Here is a 27,916-nt window from a genome sequence, read left to right on the forward strand (position 1 = left end):
ATGAAAGATGTGGGTTATATATTATGAATGTTGCCTAATGCATTCCCAGCTCAGTTATTTGTAACAAATTTGTGTACAATGGACAAAATTGGCCATTTATTCTACAGCAGCAGCAGCTGGTTCTGGCACTCTGTATCATATCCAAAAATGAAGTTACAAGTCAGGAAAGCATAATTAACCTTTAAAATGCTGGAAGGATGAAAATAAAATGAGCACCTTTGAGTAAAAACATGTATTAGAAAAATAAAATGCTACTGAAACTCTCAGTATTCCCTTCAGTAATAGAATGGCTTTTTAAAATACCTTGTTTATAGAAACGTTGTAGCTTAATGTGGACACCAAAACAACCTAGAAGACGCTGTACAGTAGCAGCCATGAACCTGCATCTGATTATTTCAATGGCTTGATTGATCCTGGATGTTATGGTAAATGAGGACAGCTGTTTCATTACCTCTACTGAAACCTCATTACAATGAAGAAAAAACCCACAAGGACCTTTCACTATACTAGGCTAAGGTAAAGTATAAAAAATGGTTTATCATGTGCTCTTAATATTTTAATCATGTTTTTCCAAAGCAGGTGTAGTAACTGATAGTCCTTAAATGCTAATTATCATATGCATTTATTAAACCAACATAAAACCTTCAACGTTATGCAACATTTAACTGAAAGGGCTTAAAAATATATTTCTAAATATCACATTCATTCTTGTCTTACAACAACCTTCGAAATTTTTTAAAAAATCTTTAATGTAATACTAGAACTGCACTCCTCAATTTTAATGTTCATTCAGTTCACTTTGGCAGTATTTCACTGATGCAGCCTAAGGCTATAGGTAATGGAACATTACTCACTATGATAGCCAGATTTCTTCTGCATGGCGGTTACAGGGCAATCTTTATGAGCCAGAAGAAGCTGTTTCAGCTGTGCCACTTCATTTCTCAGCAGGGTGACTTCATTCTAAAGGAGAAGAAAGTTATGTACTTTACCAGGCTCAAACTACACACATTTTGAAGGTAAGTATTAAGTTTTACAGGATTTTCAGTTGTTCCTTTAGAGGTAGATCAAATACAAGAAGTTTCCATTTTGTATACATGGCAAAAATGTGTAAGTTTATTTTGTCTCAGAATACTTAAATATTAGCTGAAATTTGGCTAAGTTTATTTTATAATTTTCTTAAACTAGGAAATGGTTTTTTGGAAAACACAACATACAATTTTCAGTTTGCAGATAGAGAGTCTATATGTAGTCTCATTCACATGATCCAGCCACTGTAAGGCTCTTCTGCAAGGTTTCGTGACCAATCCCAATCAGAGGAAGCCTACATTTAGCTACCCACATTTTAACAGATGCCACAGCCAACATTAAGAAAAAGGTTAAAAAAAATCCAGCCAATGCAGAATGATTTTTGGTGACTATATTTGAACTTGGACTTTGAAAATCTCACGTAAATGGAAAATAATTCAGTCGAGGTCAGTTGATTTCTATATTAATTTTCTCTTCGGCAACTGCACATAAACATGTTGTATGAAGAAATAAATGGCAATAATGACAAAATCCTGAAATGTCAGCTTATGTAATCTAGGAGACAGCACTTGCAGAATCTAGGGACTGGGTTCATTTCCCGGCTGTGCCTCTCCACTACTGTGTGACCTTGAGCAAGGTCATCTTACTACTCTGTGTTTCAATTTCCCCATTTGTAAAGTGGAATACACAGACTTACCTTCCCTGTAAAGCAGTTTGATATCTACAGATGAGAAGCACTACATAAGTGCATGACATGTGACAGTCCAAATTAGGAACGGGGTGGCATTTTGATAGACCCATTTTCACTTAAAATAGGAGAAAAATGTTTATGTAACTACAGAATCAACTTATCTGTAATGCTTTGCGATACCCGTATCTTGCCACAAGAGATGCTTTTTGAGGGTCAATTCCTTTTAAATACAAATCCTTTCCATTGAGACTTGAAGTTCCTTAAACTGAAGAACCTTGGCACATTAGCATAATGTGCCACACATATGACATAACTGTTTGGTAAACACCTATGTTTGGTTTTTCTTTAACTTGCTCTCACGTGCGTCAACACAGGGAAATTGGATTGCAAATAAATTTATGTGGAAAAAACCCACAAGAAAGTCAATTAGTTTCCTGCAAGCTAGAAATAAGGCAATGAAGTCAGAGAAGAGATGATTATAACCAAAAGGATCCCAAAATAAGGAAACCCATTTATAAGAACAAAATTTATTAGGTTTAATTACACTAAGTAACATAATTTATAAATATTGTAACTAAAATACCACATTTTTAAAAGAAAAGCTCCTCTATATTCTCCTCTCTCTCTCTCTCTCCATTTAAAAGAAAAATTTCAGGACTTTATAGTTGCAAAATCCTCTTAAACTATTAAGGACTACTTTTCTATTAAATCATTTTATTGTGTCAAATACCCCTTTTAGAAACTTAAAGCAAAACCAAGAACTGAAATAAAGCCAAAACCCAACTTCATGGATATTTCTAATGAAAGAAAAATGTGATTGCAAACAAGCAAAAACCAAAAAGGTTGTAATAAAAAAACCCCAATGAACCCTCCAAAAATTCTCTACCAGCTGGCATTACACACCCTGAGATCTTGGGCTGTCAAGGAATCGCACTGCTACCGCCTCCAGCTCTCAGTCTCCTCAGCTCACCATGGTATGTACTGAGGAGCCACAAATGTGGATGCCAAGCAGGCAGCTGTACAGAACTGACACAGCTGGGGGAAAACCAGAAAGCGCTCCTGTAGCTTTGAGCTGGTCCTTGATAACCTACAGGAGCAGCAATGTCCACGAATGGGACGTGCTTCTGTCAGTTTAAAGGAACGCCGGCAAAGGAAGCGATCAAACTGGGGAGAGGTTTTCAGAAATCTACCTTCATCTCCCACATCTTAGGGGAGATTTTCATACGCAAACAGCACGCAGGTATGAAGTTGCTGCTTAGCAGTGTAAGCAAAACTGATGTTTGTGAAAATTTTTGGAAAGGCATTCTACAGATCAATGTCAGCTGTGTTATAAATACGACAAATTTTGCTAACAGAAATAGAAGAAGCAAATATATCCTCTTACCTTAAAGCAGACTTAAAAAAAAAAAAGCAATAGCATTCCTATATTAAAAAGGTTGAGGTATTCTCATAGAATACTTTGCTAGCACAGGTAATAACATGAACGCTGTTTGCCAACAGTGCTATATGAATGCAGATCATTCTTGCAAGTAGAACAGAGCATGTCCGCTGGGCACATGGTGCGTGGAACATCACAGAGCAGCAGTCCATGGCTGCCATTTACATGTCACCAGTAAGGACCATTTCTGACTGGTAATAAGGGGGGAGTTGTTAGAACCAGCTCCTACACACTGTAGCTTTCTTACCATGTATGTGACAATCTTTCCATCTTATTCCAAATATTGAAAACAGGCTAACAAGAAGAAACACACAGAATAAACACTTCAACTGTTGGCATGAAGGAGTTTTCTCACTGGAACGGTCCTTCTCATTACTAAGGTACCAAGTAAAGTGTAGGCATCAACGTTTCTTTAAATAAGCATGAAATATACCTCACTTGCTGTCTAGAAGAATTTTTATAGGTTCCTACGTTTCAAAATGTGCTAACACTAGAAAGCAGGTTACTGGAGGAAAGCTTATCTATTTTTACTTGCACTCCACTTTTCAAACGACACTTTGCTGTCTGTATTCTTATGAAGCTATACCACGTAGTGTACAATACGGTCTTCTGTTTGGATCCTCCCTGGATCCAAAAGGCACACGTAATAGCGGGACCAGATGAATCCTTGCTCGGCAAGGTGTGGGACAGTATCTGTGAGGTAGTATTTACCAAAACTATTGTCAGAGACATGTAGATGTGACTTATGGGGATAGGGGATTGTCTGTAGCTGAGTCAATCACCACTCTTCCTGTTTCATTTTGGAAACTTCAACAAGATACCCCTGTATGGATAAGGACCTCTACTTATGGGCATTTCTTTCACAATTTAGTTTTCCTAAAGCAGCTTCTGCAGCATTAGTGCAGACTGCCACCGACTGCAGATACTTTAAATCCTACAATGACCTCGTGAAGAAGACAGGCCATTCTTCTACTAATACTTTGTCCTCTAAAATTATTAAAGCAACAGGGTCCGACTACAGACCATATAATGAACTTTGGCATCTGATCCTGCAATACAATCGAGTGGCCACTGGGGGCATACTGCCAACACTTCCTCAGCACGATATATGGCATACCATGCCCTGCAGGGTTGTGCAAGACACAGAGGCAACAAAACGTGGTATACAAAATTCAAGATCAACAAACAAGTCAACATATTACTAGTATAAGATAATGCTTTAAATGAAGAAAGTAGGCAGAACTTAATTTACAAGAAGTTGAAAGCTACAGAACAAAATATACATCAGCCAAGAAAACCTCTTCAACATCTGTATGTACTGTTAAGAGTTCCAGTCTTAAAAGCCTTGCCATTGACATTAGGAGCTTTGACACAGACAAGAAAGCTACTAACTGCATTGAAAGAAGTCAGAATTGTTACGTGAAGCAGTGCAATGTAGTAGTTTTGGTGTTAACCTGCTTCTGGAAATGTGACATCTCGGAAAGTTCAGCTGAGCAGGTCATTTAGATATTAAACTAAATATGAGCTACTAAACCCTAACACTAAGTCTATAAAACTGTACTAAGGCAAAACTCCAAATTTATTAAATTCACTATTAAATATAAAGTAAGTAATCATGGGTCATTACTGCCCACTATGCTGATCAGCTGTGTTAGCCTGTCAAGTGAAGAGTTATTATGGAAATAGAGGATTGATTAATGTTTTCATATAAAGAGCAGTTTAATTATTTCCCTGACATTCAATTTTCTTTACAAGCCATTCTGTTCTTCACAGTCAATGGTTTTGCTTTTGGCAGACCGTAAGAAAATTCTTTTTTCTTGAATTCACTATTACTGAGTTAACTCTTGGAAATCTGGGTATCTTTTGTATATGGTACTTACGTCGGTTTCACTTATAAAAAAATAGGTATGTATAAGTCAAAGGCATTTCACATAATACCAAAAATTACTTCGACTAAGAAAATGGAAACATACATTTTTTTGTTCTTTGCATTTCTACAGTGCTACAAACCATTTTGTAATTAATGGATCTACAGTGACAGTCACAGAGACTGTGACTGCATTAAAGGAACATGTATAAAGCCTGTGAGCAAGTATGAGAAGACTATATATTTGCAAGAAATCTAGCTAATGCTGGTCCACAGTGTCATGATTTTTGGAACACAGGAAAGGGTTTCGTGGTGTGTGCTTAGGTAGGAATTCCTTACATTTTACAGTCTAGGATGCTGAGTATTTTTGAAGACATGAACATGAAGATGACTGATACACTGTAATTTAGATTATACGATTAAATGTAATCTCAATATGCTCTACTTTCCTGTTCGTCAAGCTGTGACATTTTCTTTATCAAACAGCATGAACAAGGAGTTTTAATTGGATGGAAAAGATCTGTAAATTTGACTCAGTGAACAGCTATGATGAAGGAACAAGAAGCAAAACTTTAAAATATCAGAACACTTTCCATTGCAGCTTCTAAATAAATGCTTCACTTAAGAAATGACATTTTTTCCTTTCTGCAATTCTCAAAAAAACACTTCTAGACTTTCTATTCTGATACAATACTTTGTGCCAATTCTCACGTGCTGCTGGAAAACATTAATAAAGTATGCTTGAACATTTAATAGTAGTTTAAACAAAAGGGTCATGGATTGTTTTACAGGGGTAAAAGTGTGTGTGCATGACAAATTTCCAACAACCGACGACCTCAGATGAGGTGGAAAAGGGACTGACAGCACACACCAGACTACCATCTTACAATATACTTCCCTCACTATAAGATTTAAGCACTCTGGGAGGGCAGTGTGGTGAAAATTTGCACTGCCACTGCCTGTGCTGTACCTGTTCTGTGGACAAAAGAGGCCTTCAGTTTCCAGTGATGTCAATCTGGCACCTTTCACGAGCACTACATTCACTTTAAAGGAAAAAAAGTGAAGTTAAAATGAACCAAAGGAAATCAAACCAAATCTTATTTAAATAACTCAGGCTGTGACACAAAAAATAAGAGCAAGATGTTATTAAGGTAAGGCTATTAGTTTGCTAATAAGCCTTTACTCCAACACATCTTGTCATCCTGGTTTAGTATCGCAGTCTGAAAGTTATTTAAAACGGAATAAAGCACAACAGGGCATGATCCTAAAGTTTACACATCTTGAAATCAGAGTATGTTCTCATATTCTCATTTTACTGATATATGCAATTAATGCAGAACTTTCAATTGACCTGAACCACCAGTTAGTTACAAAACCATTTCTGTTTCAGATTTCATGCAAAATTTAAGTTCCATTGATCCAGGATCACCGTCTATGAACCGACAAACCTTATGCATTTTCACTTGATATAAAAAGTATACCTGTAACTGGCCATTTAGGGAGCTCAGGTCCTCAGCTTTTTTCTCCAGTGACTGCACCCAGACTTTCCGTTTCTGTCGGCACCTGGAAGCAGCAGCTCGGTTTCGCTCCAGGAACTTTCTTCTTTTCTCGTCAGGGTCTTCATTGGCAGCTCTTCTTCGCCGACCACCTGTATTTGGTGTTTGTGGCGTAGGCTGAGCTGGTGATGCCTGAAGAAAAGAGTACAAACTATTAAAGAAGTTATCAGTCTAATAAGATTCATGACTTAAGCTACAGCACTAACATAAATACATGTCACATCTTGAGCATTCAGAACATTTCTGAAATACATTCAGGTTATACACATTTCTTCTGTGGAAAGCTATGTCATTTAACTCCACAGCTACGTTTTAAAAACTTTTACCGCATTTGCCCTCCTTACCGCGTTACGTGTTAATGTAACATTTTAATCACGGCTCTGGCTTTTGCTTAAAATTGCACTAGAAGAAGTCACTCACATCAAAGAGTTAAATTTATGACATTTACATCTGGCATCGGAATAAAGTCTGGAAGCAATACTTATTTAGATGGACTCTCAGGTGTTCTTTTACCGATTCAGATGACACAAGTACTTCCAAAAGGTAAGCTTTAATAAGCTCTTTTACCCAAAACAGCTTTTAAAAGTTAAATTTAGCAGGAAATAAGCTTTCTACTTTTGACCTTTCCCAGAAACCTAGTCACAACTGAAATACTACACAATTGTTTATGCCCAATATACAGAAGCCATTTGACAAATGCTGTCAATGTTGATACTCATTGATCCCACGATCTCCAGACAGCAATTTCCTACTTGCTGGTGTGTTCCCCACCACTGCATACCAACTCCCGTTATATCCACCCACAGCCTGTGACAGAATCAGAATATTTCAGTAATTTAAATTATACATCACACCTCTCCCATAGCAGTATACAGCACCCAGGCAAGCATCTAATGAATTATGGTAACATCATAATGGATCTTAAAATCCTTCCAAGTGATGGGACATACAGAATGTAACTGACTAGATGACATTTACAGGTGCACCTGCACATTCAGTCTAGCACAGTAAGAATGTTTTAGTCTTAAATTAAAAACTGCAAACATGTATCAGATAGCATATTGATTTGGCATAAATTCTAGAGAGCTAATAATAAACAACCTGGGAACTCAAATCAGACTTTTAGGAATTAAACATTTGCTTTTATTTTTAATCTTATTATAAAGTAACCACAAAATAACCAAACAGCAAGATTTTCATCTTGAAAATTCTGCCATGTGGTAGTATGAAAATATACTTTCAAAAAACTTAAGGTAGTACAGGAGAACAGCAGCCTTAAGATGATCATTTTACAGCGGGTAACTTATTTTCCTCTCTTTGCTCAAAACAGTTGTTTTGATATGTTATTTGATTTCACTGGCCAGTCGAAGAATCTGAGTCCTTTCACTGCAGATGCAGGTCCTTCTGGTTCTGGGCCAAGTATGTAGCTTTAATAAAAATGCTATGAATGCTGAAAATACTGTTAGAGATTTTTAAAAGCATTCTGAAAACATTCCAACAACTTGGGGTTTGTTTTTTTTTTTTTTTCTTAAATAGAACAGCAGCAATCCTCCAGGATTCACCTATAGATGTATCTCTCTACTCCAGCAAAACTCCCAGTCTGACTCGAGAGTTCTTGTCCTTTATTGCCCTGTTGTCACCTATCATCCCAAAGGGACAGCACACCATTCCAAAACTTAGAGGCCCACTGTCAGTACTTGGGATTACACTTAATCATAGAATCACTGGGTTGGAAAAGACCTTAGAGATCATCCAGTCCAACCGTATCTGTCCGCCACTAAACCATATCTCTCAGCACCTCAAATCACACAGCTGAAACTCTTCTTGTGGCAGCCCAGTAGAGATCCTTCAAGCAATTAATGTTAAGTATAATACCTGATGCAGTGAAAATTCATAAGTGCTTATGATCTAAAATATTAAACATGCAACGTAGATAAATAATAAAAGCAACTATTTTTCTTTTTCCAAATATATACTAACCAGCTGTACAATTTTCAGTCACCACAAAACTTCCCGTTAATGCACTCCAGTAATGAGGTGGACTCAGTTCTAGATTTGAGCATACAGGTAATACCTATTTTAAAATCGTCTTGGATAATACATTTTAGAAGCATTTAAGAATATGCAAGAACTATAAACACAGACTCCAAGGAGTCTGTAGCTCAGGTTAACCTCTGTTTTACAAATCAAGAGTAAAGAAAAATTATTTTTTTGCATAACAGTGTAGGTGACAGGCAGCACATGTCCACTCTGTTAACATACCGGTGTTTCAGTTGTTGAAGTTGCAGGTTGTTGTAGCGACTGTGGTCGTGGTTCCTCTGACTGAGTCCTAGCCAACCCACTTGGATGTCCCTTGGCAGTATCTCCATTTGTTACCTGAGGGTGCTGCTGGGTCAACGCTGCTTTCAATCTCTGCAAGCAGGGGAAAAAAAAAGAAAAAAGGAAATATTCTATTATGCTTACCTGAGGAGTTCATCAATCATTTATGCTAGTAATTAGTCTATTTTGGAAACAGGCGCTCCAACTCTACAACAGTTGTTTCTTTCCAGAGGCATCTATCTAGACATATACCTACTAATAGCTGACTATTTCTTGCAAGCATGACAATAGCACTGAGGCTTCACATAGGATCTCAAAGAGAAGGATGGTAAGCTGTATGGAGAGGTAAACAGAAAGCTTCCTTCAAGATGAACTGTGCCCATGAAAAGATAACTGGAAGGCCATGAACACAGAGTTGTTGAGGCTGGTATTACAAAAGGCAAAGATTAGAAAGGAAAAAAAAAAACCACCCAAACACACGAAGGAAAATATAAAAACCCCAAAACACAAACTTCTTTCCATTTTAAAAAAATCTGGTGTTCTCTATCCATTTTTGAGTAGTTTGTTATAACCGCACTTTTTCATGATCTTTGTAAATACTCACCTCTACAATCCTCTGAATAATTACTGTATAAAAGCCAAGGTCTTTGCTGAAACATCTCAGTAATGCACAAAATTCAATGTATATTGTCTAATTTATCATGAAATTTTCTGTGTTACTTCAGAATTTACCTCACTAGACAAATGGCATTAAAAAGTGGTTTTCTACTGACCACTGGGTTTTTAAAGAATCTAATACAAGGTTAAGGAAAGATTAATGCCCTCATAAATAACATTTTATGAAAACTCTGATAACCTGTACCATCATATTTTGAAATACGAACAAAATATTGCCAAAGTACTAATATTAATAGAATGTCTTAAAAATGCTGGAGGTAGGCCGCATTTGGCCAGCTCAAAATAAGTAGATGACTTTGCACCTATGCATGCAGATATTTTCTGTAAATTGCAGTATCTAATGTCTCTCAATAATTAAGTCAATGGAATATAGGGACAGCTTTCTCCTACCTTGCATGATGATAGGCTTCCTGGATCCTATTTTACAATTAGAAAAACAGACTGCAGATTACCCCAGCCAGAACTGCAAAACCCTTCAGGTCTGTAATATGGCAACTTATATCAATTATCAAATCCATATATCTGGCTGTAACACCCAACCATTCCCATTTGAGAACTACAGAAAGATCCAAGAAACTTCAGCATTCCTCTGCTGACTTCTTATGGAATATTTGGACAGAGTAAGTCTCTTCTGTAGTGACTGCATGCATTGCATTTACACGGTAAAGTTTTGGTAGCAGGCAGGTTACAGGGGTAGCTTCTGTGAGAAGCTGCTAGAAGCTTCCCCTAAACCTGACAAAGACAATGCCAGCCAGCTCCAAGATGGAGTTGCCACCAGCAACAGTGGTAGCGCCTCTAGGATAATATATTTAAGAGGGTGGGAAGAGAAATTTCAGTGGAGAGACAGAACTCTGCAGACCCCCAGGTCAGTAGAGAAGGAGAGGAGGAGGTGCCCCAGGTGCCAGAGCAGAGATTCCCCGGCAGCCCACGGTGAGGCCGGCTGTGCCCCTGCAGCCATGGAGCTAACAGTGGAGCAGAGACTCACCTGGAGCCCGGGCAGGACCCCACATTGGAGCAGGGGGATGCCCAAAGGAGGCTGTGACCCCATGGGAAGCCCATGCTGGAGCAGGCTCCTCACTGCTCTAGACTGAGTTAACAGCAAATACTACCCCAGACAGGGACGGTTCAAGTGTATGTGAAAATTCTGTGTGAATGAAATTCCGTTCCCCACCTCATTTTTGTATCGACTTTGAAAGTTTCCCAGAATGAGGAAGATGCTTTCAGAAAAGTACACAAAACAAATCTACAGCACTTGCCCCAGTGCTCAGCCCTAACAACAAAAAGTCGTGATAGCTGCAAGCATTAGAGCAGAACTTTAGGATAACATACCCATAATTGCTCGTATACATACACTTAAAATCCTAAATCCTCAGGCAGTTGCTCTAACGCTTGCTTTACAGTGTTAAACCAAACTCTAGAATCAACTTGTATCTTCGTAATTCACCTTGGAAAAACAAGCTCACAAAAAAAGTCGGTCCCTGTTTCCAGCTAAACAAGCACAGAAAGGCCTAAATGTGTTCTAATTGTCTGACTAAAATTACTGAAACCAAACTCTAAGCTATAATTACAGCAATCGAAAGGTTAAGATGATTTTTTGTTTCTTCTCTACCCCTCTTTAAAATTCTAACTAACCCTGGTCATTAAATGGTAAATTTTTGTAAGCAACCACCAGACCTACCAGGGAAACACATCATTTCCAAATCACATTTTTATTGTTTAAAGAAAGTAGCAAGTATTTAAGGCTAACGTGACGATTTTATCCAATATCCTTTCCATAAGTTACTAACATCTGATTTTTCACTATGTATTTTCAATTCATATCTGAATTACTTCAGAAGTATTTTTTTGTATTGTAACTTGCTGTTTAGCAGAATATGGCAAACTTTCAGCAGTCAAAATCAAGACAGCAGTAACAGAACAAATTAGTTGTAGCAAACGAGTTACAGTGCTTATGTTTTCACTTCTGCTGAGGTTTCAAAGGGTATCCTCTCTCTTATTTCATGCCATCATACTAGGTTTTTAGAAATTACTGTCTCAAAAATTACTCAACCAAGACATACCGACTTGCCATATATATATATATATTCCTCTTCCACCGCCATGAGAGGAAAAATGATTTCATCCAACTCAATGTCTGAATACGTAAGTTCAGTGATAACAAGCTAACGTGATTTTCACAGCAGTGGAGCAGACACGTTTATACAGGTAGTATGTGTGTGCCCAGAGTGTCTGATCTTCGCCGATTGTGACTGCGTGAGCAAACCTTCCTCTAAGCATCCTCCACAAAAATACCCCAAAACAATGAAGTTTATGAACTCCTGGAACGCTTTGTAGTGCTTGTTTAAAGGCAGTGACTTAAATAAGAAGTTTCACAGGCACATCAATTTCCTTAGTAAAAGGGAGCCCAAGTTCAGAAGACTGGGGAGATGAAACAAAACTAATTAGGGTTTGTTTCAGGTTTCTAACGTGCACATAAGGCAAGTACCTGTTATTACTGTCTAGCTCCATTCTTTCTACATCTGCATTTCTGTTTAAAGAAATATTTCAAAGTTAACCTGAAAAAAAAGGAAGTTCATGCTATTAAATTTGTATATTTTACACTGAATTTGAAAATAGCAGTAGAAAGTGAAGGAAATGGCACAATTTATCTACATGATAAAAGATCTATCATCAGGCACAATGAACGTGCAAACAGTTAAAGGACCAAACCTTCCCCACTGCAATGCTAACAAACATTATAATCTTGTAAATTTATAAGTAAACAATCTCCTTTTGAAAATTACGTTGTTAAATATAAGGTACTATGGAAACAGAAATAGCAAATAACTGGTTTTAGTTTTATATTAGAGTTTAAAAGTTGAAATTCAAATAGATTAAAATTATCCACAAATGCAGAAATATTGTGAAAATATGAGGAATACCCACAGATTTTCACATGGAGATATCCAGCTCAAGCATTTAAAAGGTTTATATATTTTAGAAGGTAATGCTGGAGTAAAATAGGTATGTCCTGCTTCCTGTGAGTAGCAGGATAGTTACATCAAATACAATGAAAATCTCAGTTTTAAAAATAAAGTATCTTGAAACAAATATGAGAATAAATGTATATAAGTACTATGTGTGGAAACCTGATGAGAACCAAGGTTTGTTTGATTTTATCTGGTTATTAGAGGCAAAGGAAAATTGGTATTTTTGGATAGCTTAATAGATTTTGAAGTCTTTATTAGCAAGATTTTGTTGTTCATGTATATCCTTGAAGACAAATCCTCATTGCATCTGTCAAAATTTGGTAGGACTAGATCATTCCATCAAGAGCTCACAGAAACAAGATAATATTCTCCAGAAACAATTTGTGAAAAACTCAGATCCATATTTCATATCTGCCACAAAAGCTCATCAGAGTAATAACCCTCCTTCTCCTGGGTGTTATCCTACCATCTGCTGCTCTATTACTTATCTTTATTTTGCAACTAATTAACAGCATAATCTTCTAAATTCAGCAAGTTAATTATCATTATTGTGGTCTTTGCAGCATCATCAGTCCTTATGAAGTCTTGTCTCTCCACCCCCAGAGAACATATGAAAATGAAGTAGGTTGTGAGAGGGTCTGTTTCTTTAGAGTAGGCTCATTAGGTGTTTGCTGATTAGCTCAGCATGCAGAAAGACAGGTCAGAAGAATTCTGCTGAACACAAGGTCCCATGCCGGGCTCCAGCAAGCTAATGTCGGTTTCTGAACTGTTGCCAAGCTGCCCTCTGTCACTTCTCGGAAGAAGCCTCCTGCAGAAAGCCTACTGGTTGCCCACTGCCTGCAAAATGCCTGTGACAAAATGTGTTATATGGGAAGGAAGAGACAGAAGGAAAAAATTGCTTTAGCGTGGAATGTTAAGTCCTTCAAAAAATTCTGCAATCCACGCAGAAGGATGTGAACACTGAGTTTCCATCCACAAGGTGTGCACTCAAAAAGAGGATGTTTTACAACTAGGAGTAGCTCATGACTCACATTTCATATAGAGAAAGCATATAATTACAGATCTTCTCACAGAGAGATCAGAAGCAGTGCTATAATATTTAGAACCATGCATCCTTAGCTTAGTGAGGAACTATTTCTGGGTTTGGGTTTTTTTGGGGGGTTGGTGGGTTTTTTTGGGTGGGTTTTTTTTTTTTTTTTTTTTTTTAAACACAGCTATTGCATCTATTCCCTAAAACACCACAAAACTGACTAATTAATCTGATTTTACTTAAGTATGTGGAAGTTAGTTTCTTTAGCATAACAGCAAATATGGAGTCGTGTCAGAAAAACTTACAATTCATATTAAGTGTGGCACAGAAATCTGAAATGCATTTTCGCTCCTACTGAGGGTCATTCTCAGTACAAGATACAAGGACATTTTCAAATGGACAGGAGTAAAAGGCAGCTTGTGTTCAAATCTCTAGTCATACTTCAGTTCTACAAGCAATAGGAGAAAAAGGATCCAATAATGTTCAAAACTATAGCAACAGTGTTTTTCACAGGTGTGAACTGAGCTATGCCTACAATAACCTCAATATTGGACAAAATTAAAACGCAATCTAATTTCACGTAATTATCCCATAGCACTGAAACACATATAGCACTGTATCTGTTTCCATGCTGAAGCAGGTATATATGATTGTGCTTAACCCACTCTTCCACTGAATTTCAGCTACTTCAATTGACAGCCTCTTGCAATAGTGTCACCAGTCATAAGGATTTGGCTCATTGCATCGCCAAGTTTTAAATTTTTGTCTCTCATGGACTCTGTGTTTTTCTTTCTTTTTCTGTCTGCAACATTTTTTCATTATTCCTTGCAGTTGGTATGTATTTTTCTATCTGCTATTTCACTCGGTGAGCCTGTTCTCACGCACAACTGTCCCTCTGTGGAATTCACATGATCATTTAGTGTCAGGCAACTTTAATGGCAACCAGAGAAAAGCACATTTCAGCAAAAGTGACAAGAGTTCTAGAAGTGACACCTCAGTGGCTTGCTTCACGTGAGTTACAGAACTGCCATGCTGAGGGAGTTTGACACTTTCGGCTGAAAACTTTCTCAAATATAGAAATAAACGCACAGTTGTGGTTATTATGCAATAAGCTTGGACACTAGTCTAAACCCACTTTCAAATACAGCTCATTTACAAACTGAAAAAAAAAAGTCTCCAAAAGCTACCCATAGTCGTGGAAAAAAAAAAGTTAGTATTTTAGTTCCCTTATCTTCAAAAGGTTTCAAGACTTCTAGGATAGCTGAAGAAAAATTTCAAGTGCTAGAGGAAGGCATTCTATGCCCATTACCAAAGATGTCTTCTGCCAGTTATTTTAAGCTTTAGCTTTTGGAAATCAAAATGTCACTTTGTTTCACTGAAGTTCATTCATTATTTTATATAAGGAAATATACGACACTATGTACCTATGCTCTATTATACAGAAGTCATAAGGAAACAACATTTACTCATCGAAATAGAAGTGTGTTGTTTTCACATTACTGAAAATATACAAATTAAGTTCCCCAAATCCATATTTAAATGACTGAACTCCACAGCATTAGAGATTATATTGCCATTATTTCCTAATTTGATTTTTATCACCTTCACTTTGAAAAAATGGACATCTACACAACAGCAGCCTTTTGTAAACAGGTAAGAAATGAATGATTGAGATGAGGAATGAAATCAGAGCAGAGAGTGCTTTTCTTATTACAAAATTCTAAAACGTTAGTTCTTTGAAATGTCATGGAAGAAATGAACTGCAGAAATAGCCTCTGTAAAGAAAGGCACTAACGAAGGGAAGTGCCTAGTTCCTGCCTTGATTTGTGCTGAGTATTTAACCCAAAACTTAAGGAGTTGCGCCTTCTGCACAGGACAGAACTATATTTGGTAGCAACTCAGCAATTTAGGGATACTGCATCTTAAAGTGACAAAGTTACTGCAAACAGTTGGAGAGTTTTACTCAGTCTCTGACATAGGCAGGTCTGTGTCAATTAAGAGTGCCTGGAATAGTATTGTCACACATATGACAGTAGAAAATGCAGAATACCCTATCAGGAAAGTATGGCTTTTGAACAAGAGATAGATTCAAACAATGGTGGCCAAAAGCATAAACGACAAAACCCTTTGGAGTTACAGAAAACACACGCTAACTTTCCCAATTCTGCATCCCATATACTACCAAACTTGCTTTAATATCTGGAGAATAGCTGTGATGTTAGGAAACATTCAAGCATGTTTTTATATTTGCCACATATTCCATTTCTACATTTTATAATGCAATATGAAAAAAAAAAATCCATGAGACTGCAACATCTGTTTATAAAGAACAGCAACAAATTCTCCAAATAATAAATAACAAAAAGATAAAACAGTCAAGAAAATTCTACATATCTACAAAATTGCTGCCTCATGGACCTTGACTGTTGAGAAGGGAACATCACAGCTTCATCCCTTCATTCAGTTTTCTGTCCAAAAATCACTAAGAATACTAGCTGAACAGACTTCACCCCAACGGTAAGCAGAATGTGGCTATGGCAGGCAAAAGGACACACAGTGTTCCCAGTGTTCTGCTAATTTAAACATACCAATAAATCCACAAATTGCAGTACACTTAACAGATGAAAAACACTGTGACGAAACACGCTGTTTCGTCAGAAAACGTTACTGTTCTCTATAATAGCTTACATTTCAACTTTAAACGTGAACTATTAATGACATAAAAAAACAAGCAAGGGTCTGTAAATCTAATTATTAAGTCTCCCGTTAGCTTAACCAGGAACAAAAGTAAAAAATAAACCTGATTATCATACCTTTGCAGAATTTAGTATGTATTAAGCAAAATTATTTTCAAGCTAAAAAGGATTTGGCATCACAAAGACTTAAATTTTTAAAATTAAATGGAACTTTACAGCTAATAAACCATCACGTATCTGCCAACAATGCATCACATGGCACAGTGAGTTAGTCTTCCTGTTGGAAGCTTTTCTATATAAACATGAAATTTCCCATTAAACTGATTTTACTTTAAGAGTGGGAAGAAATTCAGTGTTTTAGTTTTGTGAATAGGCATTACATAAAAGTAAACGAGCATACGAAATATACATAATTCTCATATTCTTGAATTCTGCTCATGCTTTATATTATGAGACAACAAAGGAAAAGAAACACTGCAAATTCCCTTTTTACAATCTCATTTAAAAAAAGATAATCAGAAGTGCATATATTAGCTAAATTCTAACGAGAAGACTAATGAGACTGTTAAATTTTAAGTCTAATGATCTTTGTTTTTCTTTGCATCTGAGTGATTGCTTCTTCCAAAATGAGATCAAAGTTTTCACCGCATGCATGTATTTCCTTCCCTCCTTTAAGGCTTCGTAAGAGCACATCATTCACCAATACGCTTAAACCCTCATCTCCTGCTTTCTGACATTCTTCTCTCCTAGATTTCAGAAAAATTAATTCCATCAGAGCTGACTACATTTAGTTATTTCCTCAGGTATTAAAAGATTCCTTTTCCCATTCCTAGGGGGACAAGGATGCACAGAAACGGGCGTCCTTCCTTTCTGTCCCTCCCTACGCTATTTTAAACAAGTTGTGTTCAACAGAGGAGGAAAATGGAAGGAAGACCTGGGAGCACTGGGAAAGTCAGCGCACTGGTGACCAGTTCTCTGCAATAGTTTCGGCACTTGGCGAATGTGGTCCAGCACACCCACTATGCTGAAATCCCATCAATCCAGACAGCAGAATAATTACTGTTTCTAGACTCACTGTTGCTCATATTGTGATTTGAGGAGAGAAGATGGATAAGGAAATAAAGTCCACAGGTTTAGGCTGAGAGAAATGAGTTATCCAAGGGTGTTACAGGTATCCTCCCACTTATCCGTATTGATGTACAAAAATGTACTTTATCTAGGAGGTGTTCCCGATTCTTTTTTAGCACTAAGTGTCAGAAGAGGAATGCTACTTCACAAGACAGATACTGTTGACAGAAGCATCTTGTAAATGTATAAATGGGATAATTACTGTTTAATAATAGATTTTCTATTGCTCTAGAACAGTTGGAACAAACAAGACAGCACAGAAGCAACTACCTAATACTGCAGAAAATTTTTCTAGAAATTGATTTATTTAAAACTACCACAATTGGATTGCTAGTATTAGAGAAAAAAAACGAAACCACCACTTTCTTCTGCTTATTTTACTCATGATTTTCCCAAATAATCCCCAAACCTGCCTCAACACAACAGAAACAACTGTCACAGAAAACAACATCCTATGTCAGTAATACACATCTAATCACAAAACTCTCACCAAATGGACTGTAATCAGTTGAGATCCTGAAAATATTGATAAAATGCCTTTTTCTTTTCCTAGTTTAAGAAAAATTGTATTCTTTGGGAGAAAGCATATTCTGCTTCTCTGAAGGTGATGTTCACCATTAACAGGCTACTAATCTTGTCTTTCTTCCAACTAACATTTCCTGTCATCACATACAAGGAGCAAAAAGTTTAGTTAAAAATCTAGTTCATTTAAAAGAATGATTGAAAATAAGATCAAAATGACCATTAACAACAGAACTAACATAGGCTGGAATTTGAAATAACTTAAATAAATGCAGCTGTTAATTTTCTGTTTTTACTTAATTTGTACTTGCAGAATTTAGACTAACAAAGGAAAACTAGAGCTGTTTTAAAAAGCAATAGAATTTAATTAATTTCTCAAGTTATTCTTCTTGAGGAATAATGGAGTTTTTCACTTACCAATTTAGCCTCAGACTGCACTGGCTGTGGGGAGGAAGGCCCTGGGATTCCTGGGATACTAGGCACCATGGTGACAGGTCTAACAAGCTGACCAGATAAAGTATAAAAATGAAGAAAACCTGAGTATGTTATCATAATAGAGAGCATACGACAGCACTAACCTCTGAAGCCAAAACAGCTATCAAGCTGCTTAAAACTAAGTTCTATGCTGCACTTATGCAAATCTGCTCCACTTTCAAATTAATATAGCATCATGCTTACTTACTGGAACTGCGGCAGGGACATGCACATTAGAATTTGTGATAGATGCAGGAATAGCAACAGGCATGGTTTGTCCATTAGGAAGATGTAACAGCAGAGGAAAAGGACCTGGAACTGGACTGAAAAAGGAATGAACTATATAAAAGAAAACTTATCCAGAGAAGAGAACAAGTTTACACATTATTTTAAATTGGTTTGTTTGTTTACAGTTGCAATGTAATATTTATTTGGAGATAAAAATATGACCTTAGTGATGTGGAGAACATGGAATTATATTTCACATGTAGTGAAAGTTGTAGGGCTCATATGTAGTAAAGCACCATATTACACCAAAGCATCCCAGATGTGTACATTAACTGCAGAAAAATAACTTAGAGTAAACAAGACAAAGTATTTTCCAATTCTGTAAGAAAATATTTACTAAGATCTATGAAACTTACACTATTGGTCTGTTAGAGGATGGAGCCTGGGTAATAACAGTACTAGACGTTGGTGATGGTATTGCCTGCTGAATAATAACACTCGAGTCCGAACTCGTAAGTAGCACATTAGGAACCTGTAGTGATGCTGGACGAACTATTGTTGATGTAGGCTGTGCAGTCTGCTGCAGTGACACTTCCTGAGGAAAAAGAAAGACTAATCAGTTTGTAAAATACAGTGATAGACCATTAATCCAAACTGTTAAATGAACACAGTTTGATAGAACAAATCAGAATTTCTATAACATTACGCAAGTAGAATCAGTTCTACAACATTAAAAAAAAATCTCTTTGGATGAATCATTTAAACCATCAAAGTGAAATTGTTCCAATGACAGTGATTTTAGTTTTATGACAAACCCTGGCTCAATTTATGCTAAGGCTATTATTACTTATAATTCAGTTTTTATCATGTATTAAAAATTTTTGCCAAGAAACCCACGACACTGACAGTCATGTGTACCCACACTCTGAATAAGGAAAGTTTCTGGTGTCCTTATGCACAGTTCAGTTTCAGCCCAGTGTTCCGGATTTAAACAAGAGACACGAGAGTTTTATAGTTCAGTATAAAGAAAAAAGAAAGTATTTTTTGAGCCTTCATCCCTTACCCACACACTTCTCTTAACTAGAGTGCTACTAAGTTAGAAGCACTTGGAGCATTGCATTCATAGTTCTGCAAAATACATGTGTCCTGAGCAAAGAAATTAAATTTCCTTAGTTGCAAGTAAACAGTAAACAGAATTGACTATAGTTCTTAGCTTAGCAATGAGGCAAAGTACGTTATCAACTAGAACGCAGTATCTGCGTTTGCCGTTTCTGAAAACCTTATTGTAACCAACGTGTTACTTCTCAGGAAGGCCTTGATATTGTCAGACCTCAGATTTACCTTCAGGCAGGATTTTTCCAAGTTATTCTTTTAACAGTAGTTACTGCAGTTGATGATACATAAGACTGTACTCAGTCATCCCTGTTGAACTCGCAACTATTATAAGCTCAGAACACCAGAGGAAGCTGTACGTGGCCATTAGCGTGGGCACACACGCTACCATGAATATGCTGTATAGTTCAGACAGCATCCAAACCCACAGCAGCTGCTATATGCAAGCAAAGACTACAGAATTATACACACACTTGATACAAGAATGGACAGACCCCTTGAAGGGCTTCCACAGAACCACAGAGTAGTTTGGGTTTGAAGCGACCTGTCAAGATCATCTACTTCAGCCTTTCTGCCATGGGCAGGGACACACTTCACAAGATCAGGCTGCTCAGAGCCCCATTCAACCTGACCACCAACACTTTCTGAACACCCCCCTCACCCAGAAGTCACTGGCATGTCAGTACAACCTCACATGTACACCATTCACAGCATTTGTGGTTTGTTTGAAACACCATAAACAATCCCCAACTATTAAGAGAGTAACACATTTACTGACAGGTGTGTTTATACAGATGAAAACAAAGTGGTTTCAGCTTCCTCTACTTGTTACACTAACTCGTGGTATGCTACCCTGAAAAATGCACCTGCGTGTAACTGTAACAACGTGGCAATAACCTCAGCTTCAGATACAAGGGGTGTGGATCCAAAGGAAACTGGCATTATTACCACCTGAAAACAAAACTAGTCTGATAGAAGATACTAATCAGTCAAAGCATTGCACTAATGAAGTATAAATTTTGTCTGAAATAAAATAGTTTGTAAATATATTCTGCTAAAACCCAAGAAAAATAGAAATGAATCTGCAGTCATGAGATTAAGCCAAAGTGATCTCACTTTTACAAGAAAGAAATTTAAGCCTAATCAAAGGTATTAGACTTATTGAAAGGACCTCCCCAACCCTTTTATTCTTGAAACTAAAACCCACTGAATTGGAAAATATTTTATGGAAGAGGACAGTTACTTTATTTAAGAACTGTTTTCAGAGATGCATATTTGCAAGTATCCTGTATCTAAAAGCAAATATAATGCAGTAACTTCCTAATGCTATCAATGAATACACAGAATTCTTTCTACAGAATTGTAGGTGGCCAGAACTAATACAGTAAATCAATATTACTGTAAGAAAGCAACTGGTTTTACAATAATTAAGCAATTAGCTATCTGACAACAACTAAGCAACTTGCAAAGCTCTGTTTACCTGCGAAGCTCTCTTTAGCCTTTTCTAACACAGCATGAATATTAAATTTTATTTCCTTTCTAGCATTACTGGAAGACCAGTGCGGGAGAGAAATAATTACTGTGAGCAAAGCTAACTTTAGAACTGAACACATATCGACAGGAATATGGCAAATGAAAACACTTTTCCATTCAACCAGCTAAGTAGCAGCTATCATCACGTACAATAAACTTACAGACCATCAGAAAATTTGAAAAATGAATTTCAAAAAGAAAAAAGAAGGGCTCTGACCTTTTCATCATTGGTAGTAGACTCGGGATGAGGTAAAGGACTATCTTGATGAGTTGTCTCTACAACGGAAGGTTCTTCAATTTTATTTCTTATAATTGGTGTTGCAAGAGGAGACAGATCTAGAGGCATCTAAGAGCACCAGCATAAAACAAAATTACTCAATCTCTTAAAAACTAAAATACGCAACAAAACGTGAACAACCAAAGAGAAATATCAGTCCTCTAACAACAGGGAGGTGCTGACGTTTGGTAGATCTTGATGCAGATGCATTACCACTCAAGGCTATTTTTCCAGCATGTGCCTGAACACCTATCTTCAGTAACACTTTGTCTTTCAATACTATGACAGACTAAGCATTTTCCTCTTGAGAATGAAATACATTCCTAAAGTTTTCCTTTCCCAAGAATCACAAGAAAATTATAGCTGAGGGAGGGCTGTGCTATACTTAGTGCTACATAAAACATTACAGTTAAAGAAGGCATTCTCTTTCTATAAAGTATTGTATCACATGCCACAAAGCATAAAATCCTAACACAAAAATTAAGAAAGCTACTGTGGACAATTTCAAACTTGGTGCAGCAAATAATTATTGAAAAAGGAAGTTTTATATTCCTACACATACAAAACCCGCTAGGACATCTGAAATGCCATAAAGAAATTAAGTTTGTGTTAAATCTTTACATTTGAGTATAAAAATATATTTTGATCATTGTCTATGGAAGTTAACCAGTTAATCAGCCAAAGGAAAACTTATTCAAAGGGGATATTGAACAAAATTTTTCATTTGCAGAAGTGCTTATTTGTTTGAACCCCTAACAGTTATGACTGGGAAGTACTAAAATAAAAAGAAGAAACCACATTTAAATGTATGGGAAGTTCATCATGAAAACATGAAGTTGCTAAACAGATACAGTCCAAATTTTTCTCATATTAATTCAATCTGTACATTAAAAAATGTAGATGTTTAGGTAGTGATCAGTAATTTCTAGGCAAAAGCCATTTCAAGACATTGTGAATATAATTATAACCAAATTACTAACACTTCTTTAAATTTAGTATTTAACTCTACTGATCCTCAGAATAACATTGGTATTGTAAAAGTGTTCACATACTATTCTTTTAACATGGGTTTCTTGCAAGTGTTTTTCTTCCTGCAAAACTCTTTCCTTTTTGCTTATTCAGGGCCTAATGAAATTTCAATCAAAGCTAATGATTAACTTCAACAGATACAGACTAAATACTTGAAAAAATTAAGACAAAGTTAACGTGTCCCATTGTCCACACTATGGAAAATTAATCAGGTAAACTAATCTTCAGAGGAGTGATCTTAGATTTGTATTCTCTCCATAAAACATACGTAAGCAGCTGGCAAATGATAATTGGTATAGTTTAAAGGTAGTATATAAAAATTCATAGGTCACTTTTTAAAATGTACTTTCTAATATGCAAAAAGTAGAAGCTCTGAGAAGAAAAAGGTTTTCAACATACTTTCTTAATGTCATCTTCAGAAGCTTTTTTAAACTCATTTTCAAAAGGACTTGCTAATTCATTGAATAAGCCCACTTCTTCACAGTTCTTCAAGAATCGAGTTGGTGTTGGTGTCTGATCTGAAATGAAGTATATAAAAACACCACAATTTTATTTTTAAAATAGTAATTATGAACGTACTTGTGGTCAGTATTTTTCAGAATAAAAGCAAACCGAGGGAGAACCCGAGGCCTCGCGGGCAGGCTCCCTTCCACCGCGCAGGGAGGCGCAGCACTAGGCACACTCCATCTGCTGGAGGCTGGCAAGGGAAGGCTGCAAACCATAAGACCCTTACGGCGTTGCGGGGCAGCGAAGCTTTTCTTCTGTGGCCAGAAACCAGAGGGAGCTGTTCTCAGCTGTGCCTGATCTAGCAGACCAGAGCACTCCAGTGAGCAAGCAGGCTCTATTTTCAAACAAAGTTAAGGCCTAGATGAAGGCTTTAATTGAAAAAAAGAGAGAGAGAGAAGTGCACAGCTCATGGACAGTTTGCTGCTTTCTTCTCATATTGTGAAAACAACAGTGGTTACTTTCCAGTGCGTGGAACTTCCAAAAGGAAGTGTGATATTGTACACAAGGTTGTACTGACTCAAGCTGGAATCGTAACACTTCTGGTAACTGGGTGATAATGCATGAAGCAGTTTCAAAAAAGTCTTTCTATAAAGTTTTTGGTACTGTGTAAATTCCCCCGATTTCACTATTATTATCATGTTGAAATTAACCACATTTCCCACAAAGTTCCTTGCCTTTAAAATACTGCAAAGTGGTATTACGTGCACTTTACTAACATAAGCTGGCATTTACGACCAACAGTTCATACACTGGAATGTGGCTGCAAAGAGACAGACACTGCCATGGTTTCCTTCTCAGACACCTGGTTAGTTATTATTTGACAGGTCCCCTTTCTCATGGCACAGTTGCCAAGGATCACATTCAGAATTTTAAAATGTGTAACCGCTGGTTTAAGAGTAACATTTTTTTTGGTCTGCTCATCCTAACAAATTAGCCACTTATGGAGGGGGGGAAACACCACGGAAAATGTCTGAAAGCTTTTGTGAAGTTCATTTAGGCTGAAAAAAACCCTGTCTGACTATAACTATAGAATAATTGGCATGTGCTATCTTCATCCAAGAGCTTCAAAATTTATAATGTAATCACCAACAGTGATTCTGATCCTGGACAAACAAAAAATTAGTTACAACTGACCAAGGGTATACCATGAATTCAGAAGTAGAAATACAGTAAAAGTATTTTGAATTTAAGCCAAAATTAAAACAAAAAAATTTTTATCTTTCTTCTGCTATCCCATTTAAAGACTAATAATTACTGACTCATTCTTCTAACGTAACCACAGTATGTAAAAAGCACTACATATTTTAAAATTTAAAAGACAAGTAGTATCAATGAATAATAAAAACTTTAGTTTAATCAAGTTAGAGATCCTGTTAGGCATACTCTTTGTTAGTGTGTGTTCTTACTGAATGCTTACTACATAATTTAATCAATTATTAAAGTACCAATAATTGAAAAAATATTTAATTATATATCAGATTCAAATCAAAGATGCTTATGGAGAATAACACAGGCTTCAAATTCTGACAAAAGCTAATTATGTATGAAAACACTGTCTAAGCACACACTGCAGACTGCTACAGTGAAGATGTTTCATATTCTCTTAACATTGTCTATGCATAATGTACAGAAAATACATAAAATGTATGCCCCATTCCAGCAGACAAGTGAATAAACTAGTCATAAAAGTATATACTAACCAGCCACAATGACACTATCATTACGAGCCGGACCAAATTTCAGTGTCATCTCATGTTTATGTTTATGGACAGCCAAATGATCCTCATTGGTAAAACGCTGCAGCAGAAAGTTTTAAGAAACAGTTGTAATTTTGAGTGTGAACAAAGTAAATGCAATTCTACAGAAAGTAATTTTTACAGCAAAAACTGTCGTTATTACATTAACAGACAATCCTCTCAAGCAGATATATCTTGTTCCTTGTCGACAGAACCAAGCAGAAATACTGTAAAATTCAGACGATGTTCACAGTAACTAAACGGTGTTGGTATCAGGGAAGGAGCAGTGTAAGCACCTGCATTCATCAAAAGTCCAAGACAAAATTTCAGAGTGCTGCAGACTTCATCAACTATTAACAAACAGCCATTTGCTATATCAATGGATCTTGACAATGTTCAGTAATTGATTACCACTAACTGATTTCTGTATTGTGCATATTATCACAATAATGAGAACTGATCTGTAATCACACACACAGACTTCACTGTACTTAACAGCATGAAAATAAAATGAAGTATAGCTCCTGCCCCTGACCAGAGGCAGATAGAATGGGAAACACTGGAAAAATGCCAGGCAACTAAAAGCTGCGAAGAATTAACTAAACTTATCAGCATTTTAAAAATCTCCCAAGTTTTTGGCAGTATGACAGTTTTGTGCATACTTTCCCCAAAATTTAGATTATGTTCCCATAAAAAAAGCAGTAAGCAGACAAACTAAGTGCTGTAAAATAGATTCTTCTTCCTACTAACTTGAAATTCACTATGCATGTGTAATTGTGGGTAAAGCCAGTGTTTCAATTGAGATAATCTAAGAAAATGTTTCCCAAGATATGGGCTGGGCACTTTTTCTGCTGGAACTCTGTTGCTAAGAGTTCCAAATGCCCAGCTATCCACAGCTCCTGTGCCTTATTTCTAAAAGTACAGCATAAGCCAGTGTGCTAGAACGCTAAAGTTTCGAAGAGGCTGAAGTACACCCTTCTGTCCTAACTGTGATGGACAGGCTCCTTCAGACAGAATAGGATCTCCGGACCCTGACTCCCTCTCTATTCTAGAGAATGATCTGGCATCTGGAGAAGCCTTGCCCATTTTCAGAGATACAAACTTCTCTCTTCTCCTTCACTGGAATCAAGGATTGCTGTAGCCCCGTGATGCATTTTCTATGAGATTTAGTTGCCAAAACACTTCTGGCAGAGCTTACATCAAAACAAGATTCAAATAGGATGGGGACAAACATGTTGCTTAGGAGAAGGCAGTTGTCTTCTGTTACTTTTGCTGTCTCTGAACATATTAGACATAATAAGAAAACTTGGTCCTTTCCCACCTTATATATAGAAGGTTCCATTAATATAACATTAATATTGCCATTCATCATAAAACCCCCCAAGTTTTCAGAATAAGAATGAAAATATCTTGAACTCAAAGTCCAAATAAATCCAAGTGCACCAATATAATGAAAAAATTCAGCTTAAGAAATTAATTCTATATAAAGGATGCAGGGATGTCCATCTCATGCAGAGATAATGCAAACTCATTTATTTTCAGGTTTCTAAATTAAAGTGTTGAGACATCTTCCTTTTAAGCAACCATCTGCTAAAACACTCAATACTTTTCTGCTCACATTCAGCTCTGTATCTACTAGTACTATTTAATAGAATACATTAAAACTACAATAGGAGTTGAAATACATTTTGCAGCATGCATACTGTTAGCATCTTCCTATATACAAAAATATACATCAATAAAAATTATGACATTAAATATTTGCAGTCACCATAGCTGTGAAGATTAGTGACAATCAAGCTTCACAATGAGCTCCCCACTAACACGGAAATTGACACAAATTAACATGTTTCTTGAACTTTTTAATGAAAGCAAATAAAGCAGTGCTAACAAATAAAATTGTTTTCAGCTCAGAAAGGGTAGTGGTTTTTTATTCTATCGATAGCATTTTCTAGAGAAACAGAAAAAAAGCTAGAAATTCTTGCTGTCACCTGCTTTTCAGCAGAACAGACACTTTCTACCAATTATCATAAACCCCCTTTTCTTCAATCCCTAGAAATATATTTTACTTTTATTTGACCAGTGTTAATAAGACCATTACCTGGCCACATCCAGGGGCAGTGCATAAAAAGGGTTTGTCATCACTCATATTCCACAGGTCGTTGTGCTACCTGTAGTAAAATGAGAATAGAACAGCTTTTACAACTCTCGCAACAAATTATCAATACATCAACATCCACGGGATATTTTAATATTCCGTGAGCAAGAATTTCTGCCTTTTGGCTACACTAAGAATCTGAATACCCAGGATTCAAGTAGAGTCTAGATTCCAAGCTCTGTCAGGAAGCTACACAAAACCCCACCGAGACACACTACGTTTCAACACACATCTCCATCAGACAGGCAAGTATTGGTACCTAACATGACTGATCTGCAAGAACTATCTGAAAACATACTAAGACAACTTGTTACTGAAGTAAAAATACATTTTAACAATGGTCCAATTCCCACTATTAAAACAAACAAACAAACAAAGCAAACAATACAAGTAGTCAAGGATACAGTGCAACAGGTGAGTAAAAGTGGTTGATTCCTTAGTCTTCATAATCTTTAAAGCTCATCTTAAAGTGCTACCTGCTAACTTATCTTTAATGTAAACGATTACAAATGTAGTTACAAAAATATGTACTTCAGTAATGTTTCAGCTATACAACTAACTTACCAAGAAGCTAAAAAAATATTTAAGAAAGAAAGAATAGATATTAATTATATTTTGTACTGGTTTGCATTCTCACCACACATACGGATACACATACCTGCCAGATTTCACACATAAACCTGTTTCATAGGGCAGACTATCATATCCTCCTTTTCATGGCAATGAACTGTAATTGAAAAAAGATACTAATTACTATGCATGTGAAACATGTAACAAGATTTTGTAAAGATAAATGATATAATGCCCACTATTCACCCATAAAACAACAGTTTTTCAAAGAAATTGTTTACTTCAATACATCCTCTAATTAGTTATGCCTTCTCTCAGACAGAAAGGGATGTTTCTATTCTTTCATCCTGCAAGCACAGAACAAACACTGC

The 27,916-nt window shown here is 36.6% G+C and overlaps 1 protein-coding gene across 2 annotated transcripts; it reads right to left on the reverse strand.

Moving 5' to 3' along the window:
- Positions 1-569: 569 nt before the first annotated feature.
- ATF2 (activating transcription factor 2) lies at positions 570-27,708 on the reverse strand. Of its 2 annotated transcripts, XM_010154053.1 has the most exons (11): positions 27,634-27,708; positions 26,919-26,988; positions 24,782-24,878; positions 22,974-23,092; positions 21,486-21,614; positions 19,039-19,217; positions 18,603-18,717; positions 18,338-18,424; positions 8,841-8,990; positions 6,504-6,710; positions 570-960 (listed from the first exon to the last, which is right to left on the reverse strand). In XM_010154053.1, exons 2-11 carry the CDS (start codon positions 26,964-26,966, stop codon positions 847-849), a joined length of 1,245 nt encoding a protein of 414 aa, XP_010152355.1. In that variant the 5' UTR covers positions 26,967-26,988; positions 27,634-27,708; the 3' UTR covers positions 570-846. The 2 variants fall into 2 exon arrangements, with proteins under 2 accessions (XP_010152355.1, XP_010152356.1); XM_010154054.1 differs by lacking the exons at positions 24,782-24,878; positions 27,634-27,708 and having other exon boundaries at positions 26,919-26,943.
- Between the last annotated feature and the right edge of the window lie 208 nt (positions 27,709-27,916).

This window comes from Eurypyga helias, unplaced genomic scaffold, assembly GCF_000690775.1.
Source record: "Eurypyga helias isolate BGI_N326 unplaced genomic scaffold, ASM69077v1 scaffold22156, whole genome shotgun sequence".
NCBI classification, from domain to species: Eukaryota; Metazoa; Chordata; class Aves; order Eurypygiformes; family Eurypygidae; genus Eurypyga; species Eurypyga helias.